The 21471-nt window shown below is 36.5% G+C and overlaps 1 protein-coding gene across 2 annotated transcripts; it reads right to left on the bottom strand.

Annotated features, from left to right (window-relative positions):
- LOC146735617 (NXPE family member 3-like) lies at positions 1-17639 on the bottom strand. Of its 2 annotated transcripts, XR_014931140.1 has the most exons (6): positions 17581-17639; positions 14758-15470; positions 13902-13948; positions 13203-13376; positions 1234-1341; positions 1-134 (listed from the first exon to the last, which is right to left on the bottom strand). XR_014931140.1 is itself a non-coding variant. In XM_085506174.1 (4 exons), exons 1-4 carry the CDS (start codon positions 17626-17628, stop codon positions 12544-12546), a joined length of 1641 nt encoding a protein of 546 aa, XP_085362300.1. In that variant the 5' UTR covers positions 17629-17639; the 3' UTR covers positions 12274-12543. The 2 variants fall into 2 exon arrangements, 1 of the variants encoding a protein (XP_085362300.1); XM_085506174.1 differs by lacking the exons at positions 1-134; positions 1234-1341 and having other exon boundaries at positions 12274-13376.
- Between the last annotated feature and the right edge of the window lie 3832 nt (positions 17640-21471).

Here is a 21471-nt window from a genome sequence, read left to right as displayed (position 1 = left end):
ATTTGAACTGCTTCTGTTGACGTGTACCTCTGACTTTTACCCATGGAATAGCAGGGAAATTTACTGTCACTATTCCAGTATTTCTGAGAACCAATATCATCATCATCACTGTCGGAGATCAAAATTGCTCCAATCTGAAATGAAACATAGCAACAAAATGATTTTTGTAGTTTTAATCACAGCGTGTTCAAAAGCCTACAGACTAAATTCAAACTTGCATCTTGAAGCATTGTTAACCCCTCGGCAGACACTATCAACCGTTGACACCATTGACAAAATAGTTATTTATATGGCCTGCTCTTTTCCGTGTCAAACCCTTCGATGAAAAAAATAATACTAATGTCAGATTGTATCTGCCTGGTCCAAATTACAGAAAATGTGAAAATATTTGCCGTAAATTATAGTTAGAAAGAATATTTTGCCGTCAAGGGTTAAAGACTTAAATGCCTGCCACGTAAACATCATTGAATTCATTTCTTATATTACTAGTAGGGTACTGTAAACTGTTTTAGAAACTAGTCATTGTGAAAAAAGCATTCATATTCGGATAGTTAGAATACTCCTGTTGAAAATATTCCAGAAATGCTCATTGGCATATGCTGATTTTTGCAGGATAAAACCACAGTACCACATAGGTTAACAATTCTAATTACCATATTATCAGCTGATAAATTACAATATTTATATATATGCATATGTATAGAAGTTAATTGCTACATGCATACTCAAGATGTGTGTCAAAAACTGTCAGTCGGCCATCTTTGATCTGATTGTGAAAAAAATTGTAATGGACAAGTATATTAACATGCATACCTCATGTACCAAATTTGAATGAAAACTGACAAAGCACATCATGTTTTCAAAAAAACAAGATGGCCACCAGTCGGCCATCTTCGATCCAATCATTAAATCATTGCATCTGCACAAGTCCCAAATAAAGTACTATGTATGTACAAAGTTTGAAAAGAATCAGTCCAGGGATATTCAAGATACAGTTTCGGACGAATAGACACATGCATAGACAGATGCATGGATCGAGACAAACCAATAAGGCCCCGTTTTGGACTTCATCCACTAGTCTGGAATAGCATTCATTAACACACAAAATGACCATCAGTCAGCCATACTTTTTCATATCAGTAAGTAATTTGGCATGCACATGCTGACACACAGCACTTGAAAATTGTTTTTGGAATTCTTTAAATGTATACACACTCATTATTTCCAAATCACCTGAGTTGATGAACCACTTGGTTGAGGATTAGCCAATTCATCTAAAATTTCATCATCCATTTCCTCGTTTGGAAAAAGTTCCCTTTTTACAGTGGCTGGTGTATTTATCTACAAAAAGCAAAAAAAAAGAAAAAATAATTATGTCAATGATTCCATTACTATTTGAATGAGCTAGAGTTTTTAAGCTAGAAATGCTGACCATGAAAGTACTGCCTGTTTCTGACTTTGTCCGAATGTCATTGGTGAGGATGGATGCATTAAACTAAAGTGCTTAGACATTTCTGACTCACAATCAACGTCTTTCTGACATATTGGACACTTCATGTATTTGGAAGGAGAATGTAACAATGTCACATGTGTCCTCAGCGTATTCTCATCTCGGAATGATGAACTGCTACAACCTTTCATAGGACATGGATACATCTAAACACAAAAATGTCATTGACGTGCTACATTCAGCAATAACGTTTTTTGTATCCTTTACAATAATTGGTCGCATGATGTTGTACCAAATTTGAGCAGGCTATGCATATATGAATGTTTTTCTACCAGGGAGGGGTGTGGGGCGAATAGAAAAAATAACCACAATATGGAGTACCATAGTTGGGAATCAGAAAGTGTTGTAGCATTCCTTGACGTCAAATTTCCATGTACTGTATACAGGGAAATTTGTCAGCAAGGAATGCCATTACACCATCAATCAATGCTCCACCCTTGAGGTATTTACACATTGTTATGGCCCTTCCCTTAGGTGGTAAATTTCATATGCGCATGCCAAGAAAAAAATATATCAAATTTTCCTACTCAGCCAACACTCCCATAGTAGAAAACATTGATAGGTACTATTGAGACCTTGAATGCCAGAGATTTTGCCCTGGAAATTGATTCTTTTAATGCATTTTTGCCATTTTTAATGAGATAATTGAACAATTGTATGTGCACGTATTTTTAGTATTTGTCAAGATGCCATGTATTTATGAACATTATCAAAATCATCAGTCACAAAGTTTGAAGACCATAGAAAAACATATTTTCAGGACCTGGTTTCGGAAACCCCAATATGCTGAATTTGTTCACAACCCAGACAGCCATCTTTAATAAGATGACAACAGTATTACATATATACTATGTACAGTATATGAAGTGAAAAAATCCAGGCTTGTCTACGTTTTGTGTTTTAAACAGAAATGGTCAAAAAACAAATCACTATATAATCCTATTTGGTGAATAGGAATAAAAAGTAAAGTACAAAGTACAACGTAAAACGGCTAATGAAATTTTGAGATTTTTTAACACAAAATATTGTGGCTGCTAAATGTGACAAAATTTAACTCATTTGAATAAAAATAAAAAAAGTTGCAGCTAACTCAACAACATAAATTACTTATGCATTTAGTGAGAACCTTCGCATAAAATTAATCACTGCATGTATACTAGTCTTACAATGATTTGTTTGGTTATTTTTTCCTGTCATCAATGTATTGTACAAAATTGGACTGGACTGTGTATGTAATATATACTTTCCAGATCAGAAGAAATGTATAATTATATTTATATGACTGAATAAATGCAGAAAAATATTGAAATCTAAGTTGGCAATATAGTTACCATGGCAACCGGCATTAATTGATCTGAACAAATGGGGAAACCCTTTTATTTATAGTGCTACATAGGTAAAAGTATATCTGGACACTCTCTACTCTTAATGCGGAAAATGAAAGCACCTGATATGTACACAATGAAATTAACATATGGCCATGCTTTGTAGCGCTACCTCAGGATTATTTATGGGACAGTTTGTCAAATATACGGACAAGTCCTACCTTTAGAAGTGCATATGCTTATTTACAGTGTTAGGGAAGCAAAATATACATCAAGCAAAGTACGTTTTTCAAATCGAACGTGAAAGAGCATGTCAATTTGTCCACTCCAATTGGAGCATGTGGCAAAAAAATATTGACGAACATGCGTCTGCTTGCTTGCATTAAAATATTCTTGTCGGATCAGCATCAAAATATACACTGGTGTTCAGGGAGGCTGGCATAAATAGTGACACTATACAATTGGCAAACCTTGAACTCTTTGATGTACCTCTATGTGTGTGGGCTCATGTGAGCGTCTTCTGCCATATGAAAATTGGTGCTTACAAGTCTTAGTAGGGGATTTGGATTATAACACGATCTAAATCCAACGTTAAACCTATAAACGTTCCATTGTTTTTAGCGCCAAACCCCTTTGTACAACAACAAATATTTCGTTGGTGTTTGTGAGCAATGATTGGTCAATGCATGGACTGCTCTTCCACTTCTGTTTTTTACTCCCTATAAATTTGAGCCCTGTTTAACCATAGACAGTATAGTAGTATAGTAACACCAATGTCAAACGCCGTATGCCCAACGTAAGCAGCGCTGGAATATTATGATGAGCAAGTAAACAATGACGTCATATTTACTTCCATGCGATGTCACTACTTTCGTATCGAACTACAAATATCTTTCCGCAATGCGCATCTTCCGAACACACAATAGTTATCAGATGTTCTAGTGAACGTGGTTCACTAGTAAAAAATATGACTTTTAATATATATATTCCTGTTTAATTGAATAAAATTAAAAGTTAGTTTCAGACGGAAGTAATGTTTCCGTACATGTTATATTCAGTCTGTACCCCGTTTTCGACAAAATATTTGAATATTTTTGTTTTCATGGTGCATGAATCTTATTATGTTATTGTTTACCGACTATGCTCGTTTTTTATTTTTTTCTGCCACGCATTTTTTTTTCAAACAGACTTTGAATCCGTATGTTCTCTCGTCTGTCACCATCTTGACAATAGCTCACACTCTTTCAACCGGAATTTATGTCTAAGGTTGTACCCCGTTTTCGACAAAATACTCGAATATTTTAGTTTTCATGATGCATGAATCTTCTTAGTATGTTATTTTCCACCGACTGTGCTCGTTTTTTGTTGTTCTCTGTCTTGCACTTATTTTGAAATTAACTTTCAATCCGTCCGTTTTCATGTCTGTCGTCATCTTGACTACTTATTCACACTCTTTCAAACGGAATGCATGTGTAAGTTTATACCCCGTATTTGACAAAATGCACGAATATTTTTGTTTTCATGATGCATGAATCGTCAATTTTTTTTTATTTTCACTGACTACACTTGTTTTTTGTTGTTCTCTGTCTCGCATTTTTTTTAATAGACTTTAATTCCGTCTTCCGTTTTCACGTCTGTCGCCATCTTGACTACACGTCCAGTCTTTAAGCCTGAATGCACGTCTACCTACGTTATACCCTGTTTTTATTAATAATTTCAACAAAATAACTCGAATACTTGTGAATAAATGAGGCACGATTGTCTTTATTATTTTATTTTCACTACTTTCGGTTTTTTGCTAGCGTTTCAAAGGGTTTCTTTTACGTGACGATCAAGAAAACGCAAATCTTCGCTATTTTCGATGTTGATATCCGGGCTCTGAATCACACACACAGAGTTGTTAACATGAATTGCTGTGTCTACTGCGATTGTTTAGTTTGATAATTTATAAACATATATTCAGTGTGAGACTGTTGCTTTCAAGTTGTATTAATACAAAGATGATTTAAACTTGTCCCTTTCGTTACCAACGTATTCAATATACGGAAATAGCATGTGTGTGCGTTTGCGTGAGTGAAAGATGCAGGCGAAATTTCTCGTCAGTTCTATTTATTTCGAACGCGCGTGGTCGGCGCCTTTGATTACGTTTATTTTGTTCTTTCATTCGCGAAATCTATTACTGGCACCGTTTATTTTGTCATGTCTCACAACTGAATGTCCAAGCTGACTTTGTTTTGGCTGTATATAGCTTTGTGGACAAGGGAGGTCATCTTGGTTGCCTAATTATCTAATTAAAATACCTGTCAGTCATCTCTACCTTAACGAGAAATCGAAATAAATATTTAGTTTATGTTAACGGTTAGTTTAAATCAGCTTAACTTTTTTCCAGCCTACCCTGCTACAATAGAATCGCTGGAGTTGCTTGTCCTTCCTACTATATTGTCTATGGTTTAACTTCGGGGTTACGTCCAAACGCCACCCTCTTGACTGGAGATCTGTGTTAGAAAATAAACCTGTGTTGTTGCGGTGTACGCAAGAAGATGAACTACTTATGTTTTTAACATCACTTCACCTATTAACAATTCACCCCTAGACGTGATAATTTCATTTCAATAGTAAAAATCAGTTCTCAAAAATCCAAATAATCACAACCTCACCAAAATTCATTTTTTATTCTTACCCACAAGCCACACCCAGACCACTCATCAAAACGAGTGGTCTGGGGTATACTAGTACTCTGACCCATGCCGAGGACTTCCTGTTTTAATGCTATATGATAAATCAGATTGACTATCACGTGAATCCAAAGACAATTGTCTTTGGTGAAACCAAATGAAAATCATTCTAAAATAACGTACTTATACCCAATTGATTCTGGAAAAAAATGACATTTGCAATAATAATCGACGAGCAGGTCCGGGTAGTAACGTTCGGTTGACGAAATAGACGATACAACAGTACTGATTGGACCTACATGAATGCTACTCTATTTCACATAACCAAATGTTGTTGTTTTTTGCTGTTGTACATTATCTTCGGTAATAACTCTGAAAGTGAAGTCTTATATCTTCAGCAGAACGTAGCCGTTAAAACTTGCAAAACGAGTCTGTTTCGATTCATCATCGCTTAAGCAGCATATAATTTATTTATTTTTTGACTCATTTAAAATATACGAACGGTGTCAATATTTAAAACTGCATTCTCAGCGTGCCTCAGAATGATATAGATCTTGGCCGATCTTATTTTTACAAAGGACCTGAATGTACAGCACTAATTTCACCCAACCTCCTGCTCGCTTCTGCTTTTCGATTATCATTTTTAATCGCTTTTGCAACCGCCAGTTGAATAATTTTCGCTTATTTTTTCGAACGCGCGAACCCAGAAATATCGCCCGTCTGCATGCTCGCATTTTAAATACATGGCCGTGACATCAATATGTTCCTGGTGTATCTGCTCTCTGCCCTAAGGAGTTAGCATTGCCTGTATCACGTAATTGTCTCGATAATTATGTTGTTGAAACGATATAGCAGCCCTGGATTCAAACGGAACACAGTCCCGCTGTACGTTCGCGAACGAAACAAAGTATGATGGTTTGGAAGTGTCGTTCGAAATTAAATAATGGTTAATACTCATTGAATCCTCAAACTTTAGCACTAAAACAACCATTTCGACAACTCATGTGCCAGTGTTCAGTGTTTGAACAAGCGGTCAGTGTTTTTAATAAGTGTTTCCGGTCGGAAATTAAGTGATATGTTATAAAATGTTATAAAAGCGAAATATTGGGCGAAATGAGTATTGATGCCCATTTATAGCTTGACATGCGTCACCAAATAGGGACATGGTTACAGTTGGTAGTACAATGGAAGGTACTAATCCATGGTAGTACCAGTACTAGTATACGCGGGAAGGGAGTCCAGAGAGGGAACAGGCAGCATCCCTTTTACGGGAAAACGTGAAATCGTGAAATCTCGACGGATTTGTTTCGTTCTCACATGTAATATTAGGTTTTGCGGGCTTCTGAGTTCAAAAATGATGACTAAATCAGCTAAAAAGCAAGCGTTTAGAAACATACCTATGCAGAATTTGGTTTGCCAGTACTTAATCCATTTTTAACACCTAGGCTACTCTATTGACATTGGTTGTTTATTTCATGGATTTGGCACTTGAGGTGGCTGATAAGCCGTGTCGAAAACGTGCACAAAACGACCATTCTGTGCACGTCTTCGACACGGATTAAAAACCAGTTGTAAGCACAAATTTTCATATGGCTCAAACAGCAAAAAGCCGCGCAACGCGCGCATTGATTTACCAGGAAATAATTGTGAGTATCGTCGTCGTCTCGAAGACTCAAAAGTGTCACGACACAGTGGCGAGAGATGGTAGGCTTTTAAAAATCGCACATGAATTGATATCCAGCTGAAATGTATGCAGCAAGTATCTAATGATACACAAAATAGCTGCACAATGCAAGAACTACTTTACATGACCATAGTACATTCACCAAATACGCCCGCTACGATCGTTCATATACAAAATACATTTTACCCACATTTTATTTTTAAGTCAGTAGATCATTAAGACGTGGATTATGATGTTTCAAATATATAAAAATGAAAAAAAAATGTTATTCAGTAATATTAATATTATATATTATCCTTTGATACTCTGAGGCTCTGATCTCAGAAAAGTCAACCACACCAAGCGAGACACTATCGCAAACTACACAGATGAGAGAGATGTACTTGTCAGCATCCCTCTTGTTAAAAAAAAAACTCGTTTCGAAACCATGACTTTCAGTTGCCATTCCCTTAGAGGAAAATGTCTGAGCCTTTCCAATGACTCTCGCTTATTTTGTTGAAATTCTTTCTGAATGTTTTTATGCAGAGTCGACGCTCTCAGTCCACATATTCTGCACGCATACGAACTGACAAGATGTAGATCAATCGTCTCTGCCACAACAAATTCGATTTCTTCGCATGTCGTAGTTCTGTTGATTCTACAAAACAGTCTCTTCCAGTTTTCTATATTTTCTTTTGGACTGCCACAAACAATGCACGATGTTTCCTTGGTTCGAGGCTATTTAATTTTTTGCTTTGCTATTTTGGTTGGAGTGACTGTATTCATTGTGTTCACAACGTGAACAACCAACGTGGGTCATTTAGAATAAATTTCCAAACTTTATGTTAATATAATTTATTTCGAGACGTCAGCATCAACTATGAATTATTCATATCAACTAGAAACCTGCAGACGTGGACAGTCTCTCGGGACTAAAGTCCCTCGCGTGAAAGGGTTCGCATTTCTCACAAAACGCATTCGGTGTTCAAATGTCAAGAAAACACAATTACATTAGGCCCGAGGACTTTCGACAGTCTATTCGTTGTGCAAAAATACACCATAAAATGATTGTAATTTGTACACGCCACCGAGTAAAAATTAGCTCTTCATTGTCGTCGTCACTACTACTACTACTGATTAGCGGCAAGTTTCTCTTCTTAATTCTATTATTATTTGTTATGGCTTTCAAATCATAATTATCGTGATACTGACGCGTGTACTCGGTTGTAACGCAATGTGAAAAGATTAAAACAGCGTGACATTCAACGAAAATAACTATCGGAATTATCAGCTCGAAAAGTCCGTATATCAACCAGTCGGCAACCAGTCCGCAATGACTGCTGCTGACACCATCAGACTCCCCGTGAACGCTATAGAATATGTTAGGTTCTAACCACTGCGAAATATCGAATACGCGGTAAGTGAGGCCCGAATTAGCGACGATTTTTAAAGGTGTTATTTGATAGCCGGATAGAATTTCCATCGTAATGGAAACGTTGTTGTGGTCGCGACGATCATTCAACAGGGACACATGACCAGAACACTGTCTACTTTCTGTCTGTCTGTCTAATTTCACATTAGACAAGTACAAATGGTTCCATTGAGACATACTATCGAAATAAACCAGTAATGGGGGTATACTCGTCACGTTGTCGGTCTTGCTGGTGTGTCACGATATTACGGAACGTGATGTTACATAAAGTTTTTACACCAGTCACAAACACCGGGACTCCTTCTAGACGATAGTAAAAATGCTGCATATTACGTAAATTAGATACACATTCACGGTTATCGAAAATTAAATTGCTAAGTTCTAAATTACCCAACGTTATCACAAACACATCCAGTAACGTTGGCGAATTTTGGATCACTGTAGACTGGACCCCCTCGTGTATGAGTAGTTCATGAGCTTTCATAATTACAAGATTTGTAAACTTATGATGTGGAGGAAGTAAAGCAGGGAATTTCGTAACAAAGTCTAACGGTGCGTCGTGTATGCGGCGATCACAATGCAGGATGTTTTCGTTATCCAGAAACAAGTTCAACTGTTGAACAATTGGGGCATGTTTACGATCGCGTATTCGGAGAGAATGTACGACGTCCCCATAATTAGAGCGTTGTAGGTCAGTGGTTCATCTCTTCTCGGCAGACAGTTGAACTTTGTTATAGTTTGATGACCTCCTTAATTTGTTTACAAGTCAAAGTACGTATGCGGTTATTCGTAGTAATTTATCCAGTTTGTTATAGTTATTTACATCCACAACGTATGCAAATATCGTCCAAAACTGGGTCAGAACCAGTAATATTGTCGCCTGTAACAATATTCCGGTACGACGGAATATAATCCAAGCGTAAAATGACTACTTAAGCCCTCCATGGCTCATTAACGGCGGTTTCAACAGCGGAATGCAATATGAAAAGAGGTTGTTGCAGAATCCTTTTTAACGGCGCGGTGCGGTAAATAGTGTCCGATATCTGGATCGGGGTAATTGACCTCAGAAATGGAACCGCATTGTTTCTGTTCGCTAATAATGTCATCGTATTTTGCGATAAGTTCCGGGGTGAGGTGACGAATCATACTTCGTGTGCGGCGTGTTGTCACGTCATAGTTTGTCGGTAATGGTGGGTGATCTTTTTTCCAATGTAATTTGGCAGTGTATTTACCATTGTCGATCGAAAGATATGGGTCCGTATAGGTTTCCAAACAGTTCATCGACTTCCGGGTTGTCTTTTGTTCCAATAAGCTCTAGATCCCACACATTTTGGATATTTGCTTCGTTCTTAGGGTGAATGTCAGGAAGTGTCCCTCTGTTTTGCGATTGAAATCAGGAATAAGAGAACACTTTAGAGTCTCTGAAATATGATTCTCTGTGGTCATGACGTGTAGAATACGAACATTAGTCCACGACTCGGCTCACACCAGACGGGCTGGATAACAAGTAGCCGAATTTTGATGAAACTGCGGTTGGACCAGTCTTGCCTGGAATTACTTTTGAACCAACGTATGACAAATATAAGTCGGCCCAAAACAAAAAATATGATGAAACTTCATCCTATCATAGCCCAACTAGACTTTTTTTAGATTTTTGAAATCTCATAAAATGTATTTAATAAAGGCATACAAGAAGCGTGGTGTATTAGAGCTAATCACGTCTGGGGGTACATCACTCTTCAAGCCACAACTGTTTGTCGTTGATGGCAGTATCATGATGCGTGAGTAATTGTACTTAACGAGCAATTTAAAAACAAGCTGTATGAGGGCGCTATATACAAATTCGGACTAATTTTATATTTTGGCAACTCTTATAGCTAATGCACATTTTAAATTGTAAACGGTTATACACACCATGTACGGATAAATATTATGAGGCAGTTCCCGGAAAACATCAAAATAAATGTAATTTACAATGGGCGTACTCTGCGTACATGACGTGGAAGAACACAAAAATACGCCGGAAACGTAAGTTGGCGTGTATTTCTGCATTCACGTTTCTTCCGTCCAACTTAATCAGCGGTTATTTAGAAGAATATGTTGAACGAAAATCTGCGTTTTTTTTTCAGAAATTGTCGTTGATTTACGTTGAACTGAATGGACGACAAACGTAGCATTTCAGGCTGACGGTTACGCGACGGATATACCACCCTTATAGTCCGACGGTTACGCGACGGTTTTACGGCATAACAGCCATGTAGCACATGCAGCTCAGGGCGTGCACTGCAATATGAAGTCAGATGACGCGCCCGGTCACATGATCACCTCACTCACGTGACCAATGTTAAAGCAAGTATTGGTGTGGGGAGCTCAAATACCCATAATATTTTTATATATTTTAATTATATATATATCAAGTATAAATGAGAATAGATGTTTTGTCGTAACGTATATATTGATTAATTACGACACCACGATTATCTGGACTACTACATTTATTTTTTATATCGGTCTTAGCAAAGAACCACAAAATATCAGTACCGAGGATTCTGCTATTCTAATTAGTCCACCACTGTTCTATCTCCCTTAAAAGTTTGTTCTATGTCAAAAATTAACGCTGTTTCGTTTTTCATTACTTTGCACAAAATAACGACAAATGCGCAACCATATCAAGTACGAAGTCTAAGCAGGTAGTGTCAATAGATCTGGTGTCGTGGCCTGGGGTGCGAAAACGAAAGTGGCTCCCCAAGGAAGTAGTTTACACGAATCAGCTCCCTGCACGCACCTAAATCGGGAAAGTAGTGTCACGTGAGTGTATTGGTCTATTGCAAACTCATTTATTTTAGTAAAAACACATCCAGTTGCGTTTTATGTTTGAGAATATTACTCAAACACCTTTTCAGTTATCAATTTATTCGTTCGATATTTTTTCAAAAATCTGCCCACGCTCGCTGCTAGAATCCGCCATTCATAATTTCCGACCAGAATAAAAAAATGCCGACCGGCGCTATGCAATTTGTTTGCAACTTGAATGCAAGCGATAGTGCACCATCAAGTAAAGTCTATTACAAGTACACTAAAACACTTCTTGATACAATTCCAGACAAACAAACTAACTAAACAAAGACAAATGAAGTTGAAATTATTGGGTCCCACAAGGAAAATAACTCTTAAAGTGATTTAACACAGTGAAAGTAAAGAACAGATAACTAACACAATTTTGTTGCTACATACTATAAAGATTTAGACATGCAAATGATATATTTTAACAATTTTCAAATTTACAATTGTTTGCATACTGGAAAATATTTTCAGTACCACATATAAACATGCCAGTTTTTTGTACCCTAAGCCAAACCTACATATCAAATGAAAATACGAACAACTGGTAGCCTGATTTGCAATCCGTTTATGAATTCTAACAATTATTTTGTTGTCCGTTGCCATGTTAATGGTAAGAATGGATTTGTTGATAACTTTTCCCACATGTAGGTGTGAAGAATCTATCAAGTTTGAATAAAGTCGGTTGAGTCTCGCATTTCCAATTACAATGAACTAAAACTTGTATAAGAGCTATTTGAAAGCTATTGTTGCATTTTGTACATTTTAAAAGAAATTGCAAGTCACGTTTGTATTCTGTTTAATTTTGAAAAAAAAAAAACGTATGAATATGACCAGAATTATCAAGTAGTGTTCTAAAACCGTTAAATGATGTGGCTTAAATGAGCCACACAATGTATGCGTTGTCAATGATAATTGCTTAACATTGCCGATAATTGCCGCAGTCTGTGACAGGTCTTAGGCTATCAAGAATGATCAATATGAAATTACAGAATATTTATTTTCCATATTAAACTTGTCATCCTGCTATCTACTTTAACTTCACTGTTGTCAATCTCAAAGCGATTGACATAAAAAAATATTACACTCAATCAATGTTAATAATACTTCTCGGGGCATACATTTGAGAGTAGAAGATTTATCTCTTCTTTTACCACGTGTTCAGGCATATGCACAGTCTTATTCGCAAAGGAGGAATAGTTAAGTTCCCAAACATCAATAAATGTCAACCACAACTCGGATTTAAAGACATTTTTCAATATATCATTGACGCCTCTCAACAAAAAATCGCTATTGCCAAGGTTCTTTTCCCATCCATCATGTTCCCGCGCATGCGAACCACGAATAATAATCTTTGAACCTGGACATCTCTTTTTATATTCATACAAGTGTTGTTTAATATATCGCAGTCTTTCATCAAATGCAGTCACAGTCCAATGTGTGTAATGAGCCCATGTGCCAAGTACTATTATAGTGTTACATGTTTTAATATTTTCCAAAATCTCGTATTCTAATGGAAAATGTTCTAGTGATAACTTTTGTTTAGTTGAGGCCAACGGGTGGAATAAAAAGAACAGAGTCATACCGTCGATGACAGCTTTTCCGCGCGTTTTCTTGTAAAGGAATTTTCGGATTTTTTTCGGAGTATTTTTATAATGTTCATCCCACGTGACATTATCGCTTGGAATACCAAGTAATTGATATACCTCTATAAACCACTGCCTTGATGTTGAGTCACCAAGAAAATATAACTCACTATATTCATTCAAACACATTCTACTAGACTTTCTGTTAAAACGAGTAGTTTGACAAACCAACGAATGCCAAGTGTTGTTGTTCCAGAAACCAGTAGGCTTGAATTCATCCATATATAGTCCGTCACTGCATATTGGAATTTTATTTAATAAAGATTGTAGTTCGAACGATGAGTCTGTTGATAAAGAGCACACCATTGTGAGTATGTGCATGATTAAAAAACAAAAGAAAAACTCACATGCACGAAAAAAACATGATACCAGTTATGATAACAGTTATGATTGTGTTACTTCCCTCGACATTACATATAAATGATAGCGTACAAGTAGCACTACAGTTTTTGTTCCCATGTATATCGTTAAATCCCCACGGTTTCTGAACAATACGATTAATAAACTACAAAATTACCACGCAGATTAGTGATTAATTGGGTAACCCATCTATGTTTAAAAGATGTAAACTGTGGATAAGTACAATGCAATACTTGTATAAAACCACCACATGAAGTAAGTAGAAAAATATATATGTATTTCACAGTTTTTTCAGTTCACCATGTTTTATAGAATAATTTAAACACCACACTTGTTTACATGACTGTCGGGAATGGCGTGTCAACCTAATAGAAGAGCCCCATCAAAATGTAATTTTAACGGCGCAAACTAAAGTGACAAACTAAAGAGATGTATAGTAATCTACTCACTATGTATGATCAAATTACTTGGGTTGCCGTTAATCTTCTGATAGGACCTGTTGATTAATAGTTGAAATTAGAAATCAGCTGAAAGTTGTACAAAGCAAAATTAAGGTTACAATGAAGCCCAATTATCCATTTTGTCTTGCACTTATATTTTCGCGTGGAGTTTATAATGAAATGTAAGTGAAGGAGGTCAATATTCTTGAAAGAGGAACTGCTCTAAATACTTCTCATCTCAAGTTCAAATCAAATCAAGTAAAGTCGTTTGCCTCGGTTTCTAAGTAAATATCCGAGTGGATTAATATGATCATGATTATAAAAACAACATTATTGACAGGATTTACAGTTCAAGAACACAAAAACACAAAATCACAAAAACATGGGTAAGCGCATCCTGCTCTGAATTTGAAACCTGAAATATTTCATCCTGAACATCCTGAGTCCTAATCAAATAGTTGTTCAGTTGTCTGTTAGAAGCCCGAGCTCTACACAAGTCAATAGGCAAGAACTTATCTGTGATTAATCGTGTGGCAGTGGCATCATAGTTAAGTTTATTACACCTGCCAAGTATGAATTTATGCCACAATTAGAATAATATTTTGTCAAACACACCACTGATATGGCCCTAGAAAAAATGATGAATAGTCGGATAAATCTGATTTAGCCATCTTAATGGAGGATTTCTTAACAAGCTATTAAGATTTTCAATAGATTGAATTCTAAAAACCAAATGATTTTAGGAGCAATTAAAGTTATATGAACTAAAAATTTTCAGTTTATATACAGATAAATTGACAGCAACACACAACAATTAATAATATCTCATTAGACGGTATGTTATATTGCTAGCATATGTAAATACCTGTTAAACATGTCTTCCAGATGTTGCTTATTGTCCAATGATACACTTGCTGTATGAAAAAATTTTAAGTCCCCACATGTCAGATTCACTGGTTTTTCACACAAAATGAGCGTTCTACCAAAATGTAGATTTCTCATGTGTTCACATTGATTTGCCCACGTCCCCTCACGACGCAGGTGACACACACTCGTCTCTTCTAAGCCACCTCTGCTGTAGACACCTTGCCACATCATTTTTTCCGTTTTTCTGAAGACGTCCTCAATGTACAGTGCGGCATCGCGAGTATGAACAAGCTGAATATCAATGAACGCTTCCCCACTCCATGCAGCGAAGAAGTATATACTGTATGTACCGTTGTCATAGTCAACTACATTGCCCATTACACTGGATTTGAGATTTGGATTGAACATCATTGGTTTCCATATATCACCACCAAGAACGCGTTGCCTTCCGTTATCATCTTTGGCATCTATCATGATGTGTATGTGATCAGCAAAGTGGTAATTTGAGATATTTCCTCTGATGCGAAATAAAGAGTTTTTAGCGCTGGTCATTCCCATACTTCCTAGCTCACCCAAGGTAATATTCCATGAAGGATGTTTTAAAACCAATCTGTTGCTCACGTTGTGTACTGGGAAACGCCATAGTGGGGAATTTGTGTTTGCTGAAAATACTTTCAGGTGCAAGGGCGACACGTTAAATCCAGAAATATGCTGCAAATGGGAATTACAGACAAAAAATACATTTATGTTAAATTGTATATTATGTGGATATTACGAGGATACCTCAAAGTATGCACGAAGACAGTGCAGCGGAAGTGTCAAACGATGCGCAGCGCAGTCTAGGTGCATATTTTCAGGTATCCTCGTAATAACCTTATTATTATTATTATTATTATTATTATTATTATTAATATTATTATTATTATTATTATTATTATTATTATACATCTTTTCCTTCCAAGGATACATCATGAGAATGCCGAAATCTAAAAAGTTTAGAACAGAATCAGCGAACTACTTTGTGGGAGTCCGGTTAAACCGTGGTGGCAGCCATGTTTGTTTTTATTATATTAGAGAACGCTTACGCGAGCAATCATTTCATATTTGGAATTCGCATTTTCTTATATAGTAGGAGGAAAATACCCCGTAAAATACCACAAAATTACGCTACACTGTAACTTATGGCGTTACGTCGACAGATGTATAATAATATTAATTATATAACACCTTATAGGTACAACACCAATTTACAGGTATACAATGTAGCATTATATTCGCCAAATATCAGCGACATTAAAGACGAAATATGCACAGTTTGTAAAAACAACTTTAAGTTTAGTGCCTGAACTTGCATTTTTGTCGAGTCTATCAAAAGTCTGAAATTGTTGGTAATTGTACGACATTTTACGACATGCGTAACTTTTTGCATTTGCCAATTTTATTTGCCGATACCTTATTATAAGGTATACACTCATGTGTTATTTTAAGTAATAATCTCTAATAAAACATTAAACATTAATTTGTGACATGTATGCAGGAGATTAGGAACATTTTCTATCAGCATTATCGATGGTAAAAACGTTTTACAATTTTTACATTTGAGATATACTGATCAAAAATGTACTTCTTCTTATGTTTTATGCTATCATAATAGTAATTCAGACAAATTACCGACGAGTTTCCATTATTGGATCAAGTGAGAATACAACACAAACGTAACGATTGAATGGCGCCCACAAAGTTGCAACTATGCGAAGGTGTTTTTCATTGATGATTACAGCGTCAACGTCCGGGATATTTTGTTGAGCGTGCTCAGTCCGGGCAGTGTATGGCGGGCTTAGTACAAAAATAATGTTTTAACATCACCAAAAAGTGCGACCCGTCTTTTTTGTCACTAACTTTGCTAGCAACAGAGCTCCGACGGAGTGATTTAATCGCAAAAAAAAAAAAAAAAAAAATGCCTCTCCGCCCTTCTTTTTAAAAGTAATTAAAACAGAATTATAAATAGCATACGCGGGCTTTAGTGTTCATCAATATTTCTGATCTTCACGTAGTCGTATATTTCAGTACAACGCATGCTATATCTCGATAGTTTGCAGTCGAGGGAATGTTTTTTGTGATAATCAGCAGTGCCGGGTCGTGTATTTCTAGTATATCACGCCGAAACTATTATAATACACAGAGAGATAGAAACAACCGACCTGAAGGTCGAAATAGCTGTGCTGTCGTACAATAAAAATGTGTTAGCCAAGTTAAGTAAGTCACAAAAAAGTAGTTTGGTTCTGATTATTAATAAAATAGCAACTAAACTAAAATTGTTCCAACAATATGCTCTAAAAATAAAGAATTAATGATATCGTAGCAAAAAAAAAATAATCTGCTAGACGGTTTTCGAGAAGAGGCCAAAACTGTAAATATTTTGATGGCGACGGACAATCGCATATATGAACAGCTCCGCTCCATCTTAGACGACAACAGCGTTAAAAATCGACACTTTGGTAAATACGTCATGGGCACTTGTATTTTCTGTTACGCTGTGTAGAACGTTCGCAAGTAAACGACATGCGAAAACACGCTGATAGTTATTTGTTGATGCAAATAACCAGGATTTATTAACGTGGAAGAACGTGTTCGTGTGGTTGAACACAGTCACTGACCAGTTATCTTCTTATAACAGAGCTGCACGCAAAACCGATCGACCAATAAGAATGCGATGAGATCACGCCTATGATTGATTGCAGGGAATAATAACGTACTGTGTGAACTTTGACCTAATAGTAGTTGTATTAGAGACAAATAGGAATAAATAAAATGGACTTACATGTATCATTACCAAAATAACTATCCCAACAAATCCAATAATGGTCATGATAAGCACCATCATCTAAAAAAAGAAAAAATAATGATTTGAAATAACAGGTGATTTAACACCGAATATTAGTGTGTGAACATGCAATGTTGACAAGACGTAACAACCTGTGTATTTGCGTCTTGTTTCCACCGACAGTTACTAATCTAACGATCATATTTCATGCATAAATTGTTAGATTTGTATATCAAAAGCCAAATACACAATGATTTGGATGCATAAGCTCTCCCCGTGGTTTGATATAATGGAAACGAACCAATTATCTTACGAGAATCCGCTATCCCATGACAAGCATGGCTGAATTAGTTACCGTGTAGATTGTACACTGACGCAATGTAAGCTCTTGAATAAGTTCACAAGGCCACACCGACTTAATTTTATAGATGACATCCGCGCGCGCATACGTTTTCGCCTGTTCTCAAACAGATCGGCTTTCTGTCCGAAACCTGCCGACTCATATTGTCGCAAAGCACTGGCTTGTCGTAAAATTCGTTTTGGACAAACACAAAACGTGCCAATTTTGTCGTAAATGATCTTCTGCACATGCGTATTGCGTTGCCGGGAAATACACCATGGCGACCACGCCACCAAAACACGTGAGCATAAAAGTTCAGAACAAATTGTTGTAGACTAGTACGCAATTGACGTCGGCCAGGGAGATGTATCGTTTACACAGCATATACGAGAGATTGGTAGTGGCAAGCGAGTTTCGCCCAGAGTAATTTGCTTGCACACACAGTCAGCAAGATACATGTACATAATTTTCTGCATCCAAATTTTTGTTGACTCTCTGTTGGTGTTTTTTTTAAGACTGAGCCTCTTATGATTTGTTACATAGTTGAAGTATCACTTTAAAAGCTGTAGTTTGAATGTCAAAGAAGTTAATTTCCAGGTTGCTGTTGACAAACTTATTGTTCATTTTTAATTCAATTATTTGTTTCAATACAACACAGTAAGTTTTTCTTTATTATTGAGTTGATGTGTATGCTTTTGGAATAGCTAACGTCTGCCTTATTCTCTTGCCTTTTCAAAATCAAAGAAGATGATACCTGTGACAGTAATACAGAACGAGATGTGTACATCAACATGTGCCTCCTACAAATAAAGACTTCTTGTTGTTTTTTTGATACACTGTGTTCTGTGGTTCAATTCGTAATACCAGCTCCGTAGTCCTGTGGTTTTAGCAGGATTTATTTTTTGGCAGGATATTTTTTACCTCGCCCTCTCGCATTAGTTTTGGGGTCTTCAGAGAATGTCATTCATAAAATTAAATCAGTGTGGTCTAAGTTCAGCTGTGTATCCAAGCAACCAGTGGTGTGAATGGGAATGGATAGTGAAATGAAAACATGGTATGAAGAGGTCAATCAGATTCGCATGGTAGTTGGATGATCTCACAGCGCATAGTTTCATTGTCTTGATCACCACGACAACGTGAATGCAAACATCATTCATCAGAGAGCTCGACACTTTCAGAGGGAGTGTTCAACTGTGTCAAATTTTACAATGTCGTCAGTACCAGTGTGATTGAATTTGATTCATTCGAGCTAACCTGTGTTGTCAACTATGTAGATATCAACAGTAACAGTTACAAACATTGACACCACAGTAAGTCATTATTTGTTGATCACAATCTATGTCAATGTCAAAAAATCGACCGTATGTGATAAATAAATAATTTTGCTCATTGACGGTCAACGACTTGTGTAACGAAACGCATCTTTCCTGGACCATGCACCCTGACCTCCCAAAGATTGAACGTACTGGCATCAGTGTGAAGCTCAAATGCCCCAATAAATGGTGTGTGTATTCAGTTTGTGAAATCAATGCAAGTCAGAGGGGCTACCATTTGTCATGGTGATCAAGACAATGGAACTATCCATGGGTAGTGAGATCATCTATCATACCTTACACTCTGCTTCAACTCTTACAGAAGGTTCGACCTGATGCTGTTTCACAACGGATGTCCTACTAATGTCACTTGTAAAACCAATCAATCATTAATTTCATTGTTGCATGTTGCTGTACTCATTATCAGGGCTGGTTACGTGCTCTTATACACGCTTCTAAAAACCGGTTTGAGAAGTGATATTAAAAATAGTAAAAAACAAAGATCACATCGACGAATTGAACTTTAAAATAAAACAAATTGATGTAATAATTTTGGCATGAATACAACGCAATATCACTCTGAAAACATGTTTAAACTTGCTTTTGTTATCCAGCAGACACACAAACACACACGTTTGAAGAGGTAAAGAGAGAACTTTTTCTATTATGTCAATCCTCGTGAATTGTAACTAGTAACTATGATATCCTAATTGTTGTGGGTAAGACTAATACTAGTAGAGGTACAGACAGAAAAGTAAGTTGAAGTGTGGAGTGAAAACATTCTCCATCAAGCGAAGCAATAACTACCATGTTAAATAAACACTGACCACTTCACACCAGACATCTAAATCATCAAAGCTTTCTGAACCACTGAGGAGATCGTAAATTTTACATAACAATACTTAACGCGTACCCAAAGATTTGGACTAGCTGTGGCGGTATTGTTTTATATTTTGCGTGTGTTTTGTTTAAAATGTTGTTGCCATGCCGTGAATATAGTGCCCATACCGTGGATATACATCACCAAACTATGCCCTTATGTAGTGATGAAAAGCCGTGAAAAAATGCCTGAAAACCGTCTGCTTATCGACAATTTTTAAAGCAAAATGTTATATCACACATAAATAATCATATCCAATGTTCATTAGTAAATATATAAAATGAGTAAATCATATAAAATGGGAAATTCAGGCCTCGAAGTTCACGACATTGGCCCAGTTGGACCGGTAAAAAAATGCAAAATAAAATTTTGTTTCACACAAAAATGTGTTTGTTCTTTTGTAAAATCAAAAACAGTTCAATCCCAGGATTGTTATGTGCTTATTTTGAAAAAAAACGCTTGATAAGTCTTGCTATCGCAAAGTTCTGAATATATAAATCATTCCGCATTCATCAATCTGAACTTTCAACCTTCATGTAAGTAAATAGTATTATGTACGCCTGTGCGTAATAATATATTCGCGTGTGCGACCACCTTTCAGTGACTCATTCATTGTTATGTTGAGAGCTTATGTAAATTCATAAAACGTCATTAGTTTATTGAAATTTAAAAAAGCGGGTAAAAAGGTGAGAAAGGTCTGTGTTGACGATAATGTATCAACTTGTGTGCAAAAAGGTGATGAACACTGCTCCACTAGTGGAAAAGACATTTAGGTGACTATAATTAAACATTTGGGTTGCTCAGGTAAAATATTTTGTGGGCAGGGTACCTATACCCAGAGTATAAAAATAAACTTCGAGGCCTGTAACATAGTGTCGGCCTCATAGTGGCATCCATATTACCTTTTCAGTTAATTAATTGGATTTCACCATGGTTCGCTGACTCCCTTGCACAACTGGAATTGCAAAATGAATTCTGAACACGTAATGGAAACTTATAACATATAGAAAAGCACATAGTGTGCCGAATAGGTGACAACATCTATGCTTAGAAACAGAAACAACGTCATCATATAATTAAAGTGTTTGTGAACTTACCTTTGGTATGGCACATGGTTTCATTGTCATAGAAATAAGAAAAACAGTTGAATAACTTTCAGTGTACTTTTAGTTCTGCTTTAACGCGTTTCCAGACTTGAATTGGGCCAAACCAATAATTTAAATATGAATGAGAGGCTTGACGATACCAGCTAGTCACCACACGTGTTTATGCTCAGATGACATTGTATGAGTGAGAGCTTTCATTTGTTGTGTAGACTGTCGACAGTGCTTGAATAATACCAGCGAGACAGGTGT

Source organism: Saccoglossus kowalevskii, chromosome 12 (assembly GCF_978046115.1).
Source record: "Saccoglossus kowalevskii chromosome 12, keSacKowa6.1, whole genome shotgun sequence".
NCBI classification, from domain to species: Eukaryota; Metazoa; Hemichordata; class Enteropneusta; family Harrimaniidae; genus Saccoglossus; species Saccoglossus kowalevskii.
Note: the sequence above shows the minus strand (reverse complement) of the source record. Positions and strands in the feature narration are given on the sequence as shown.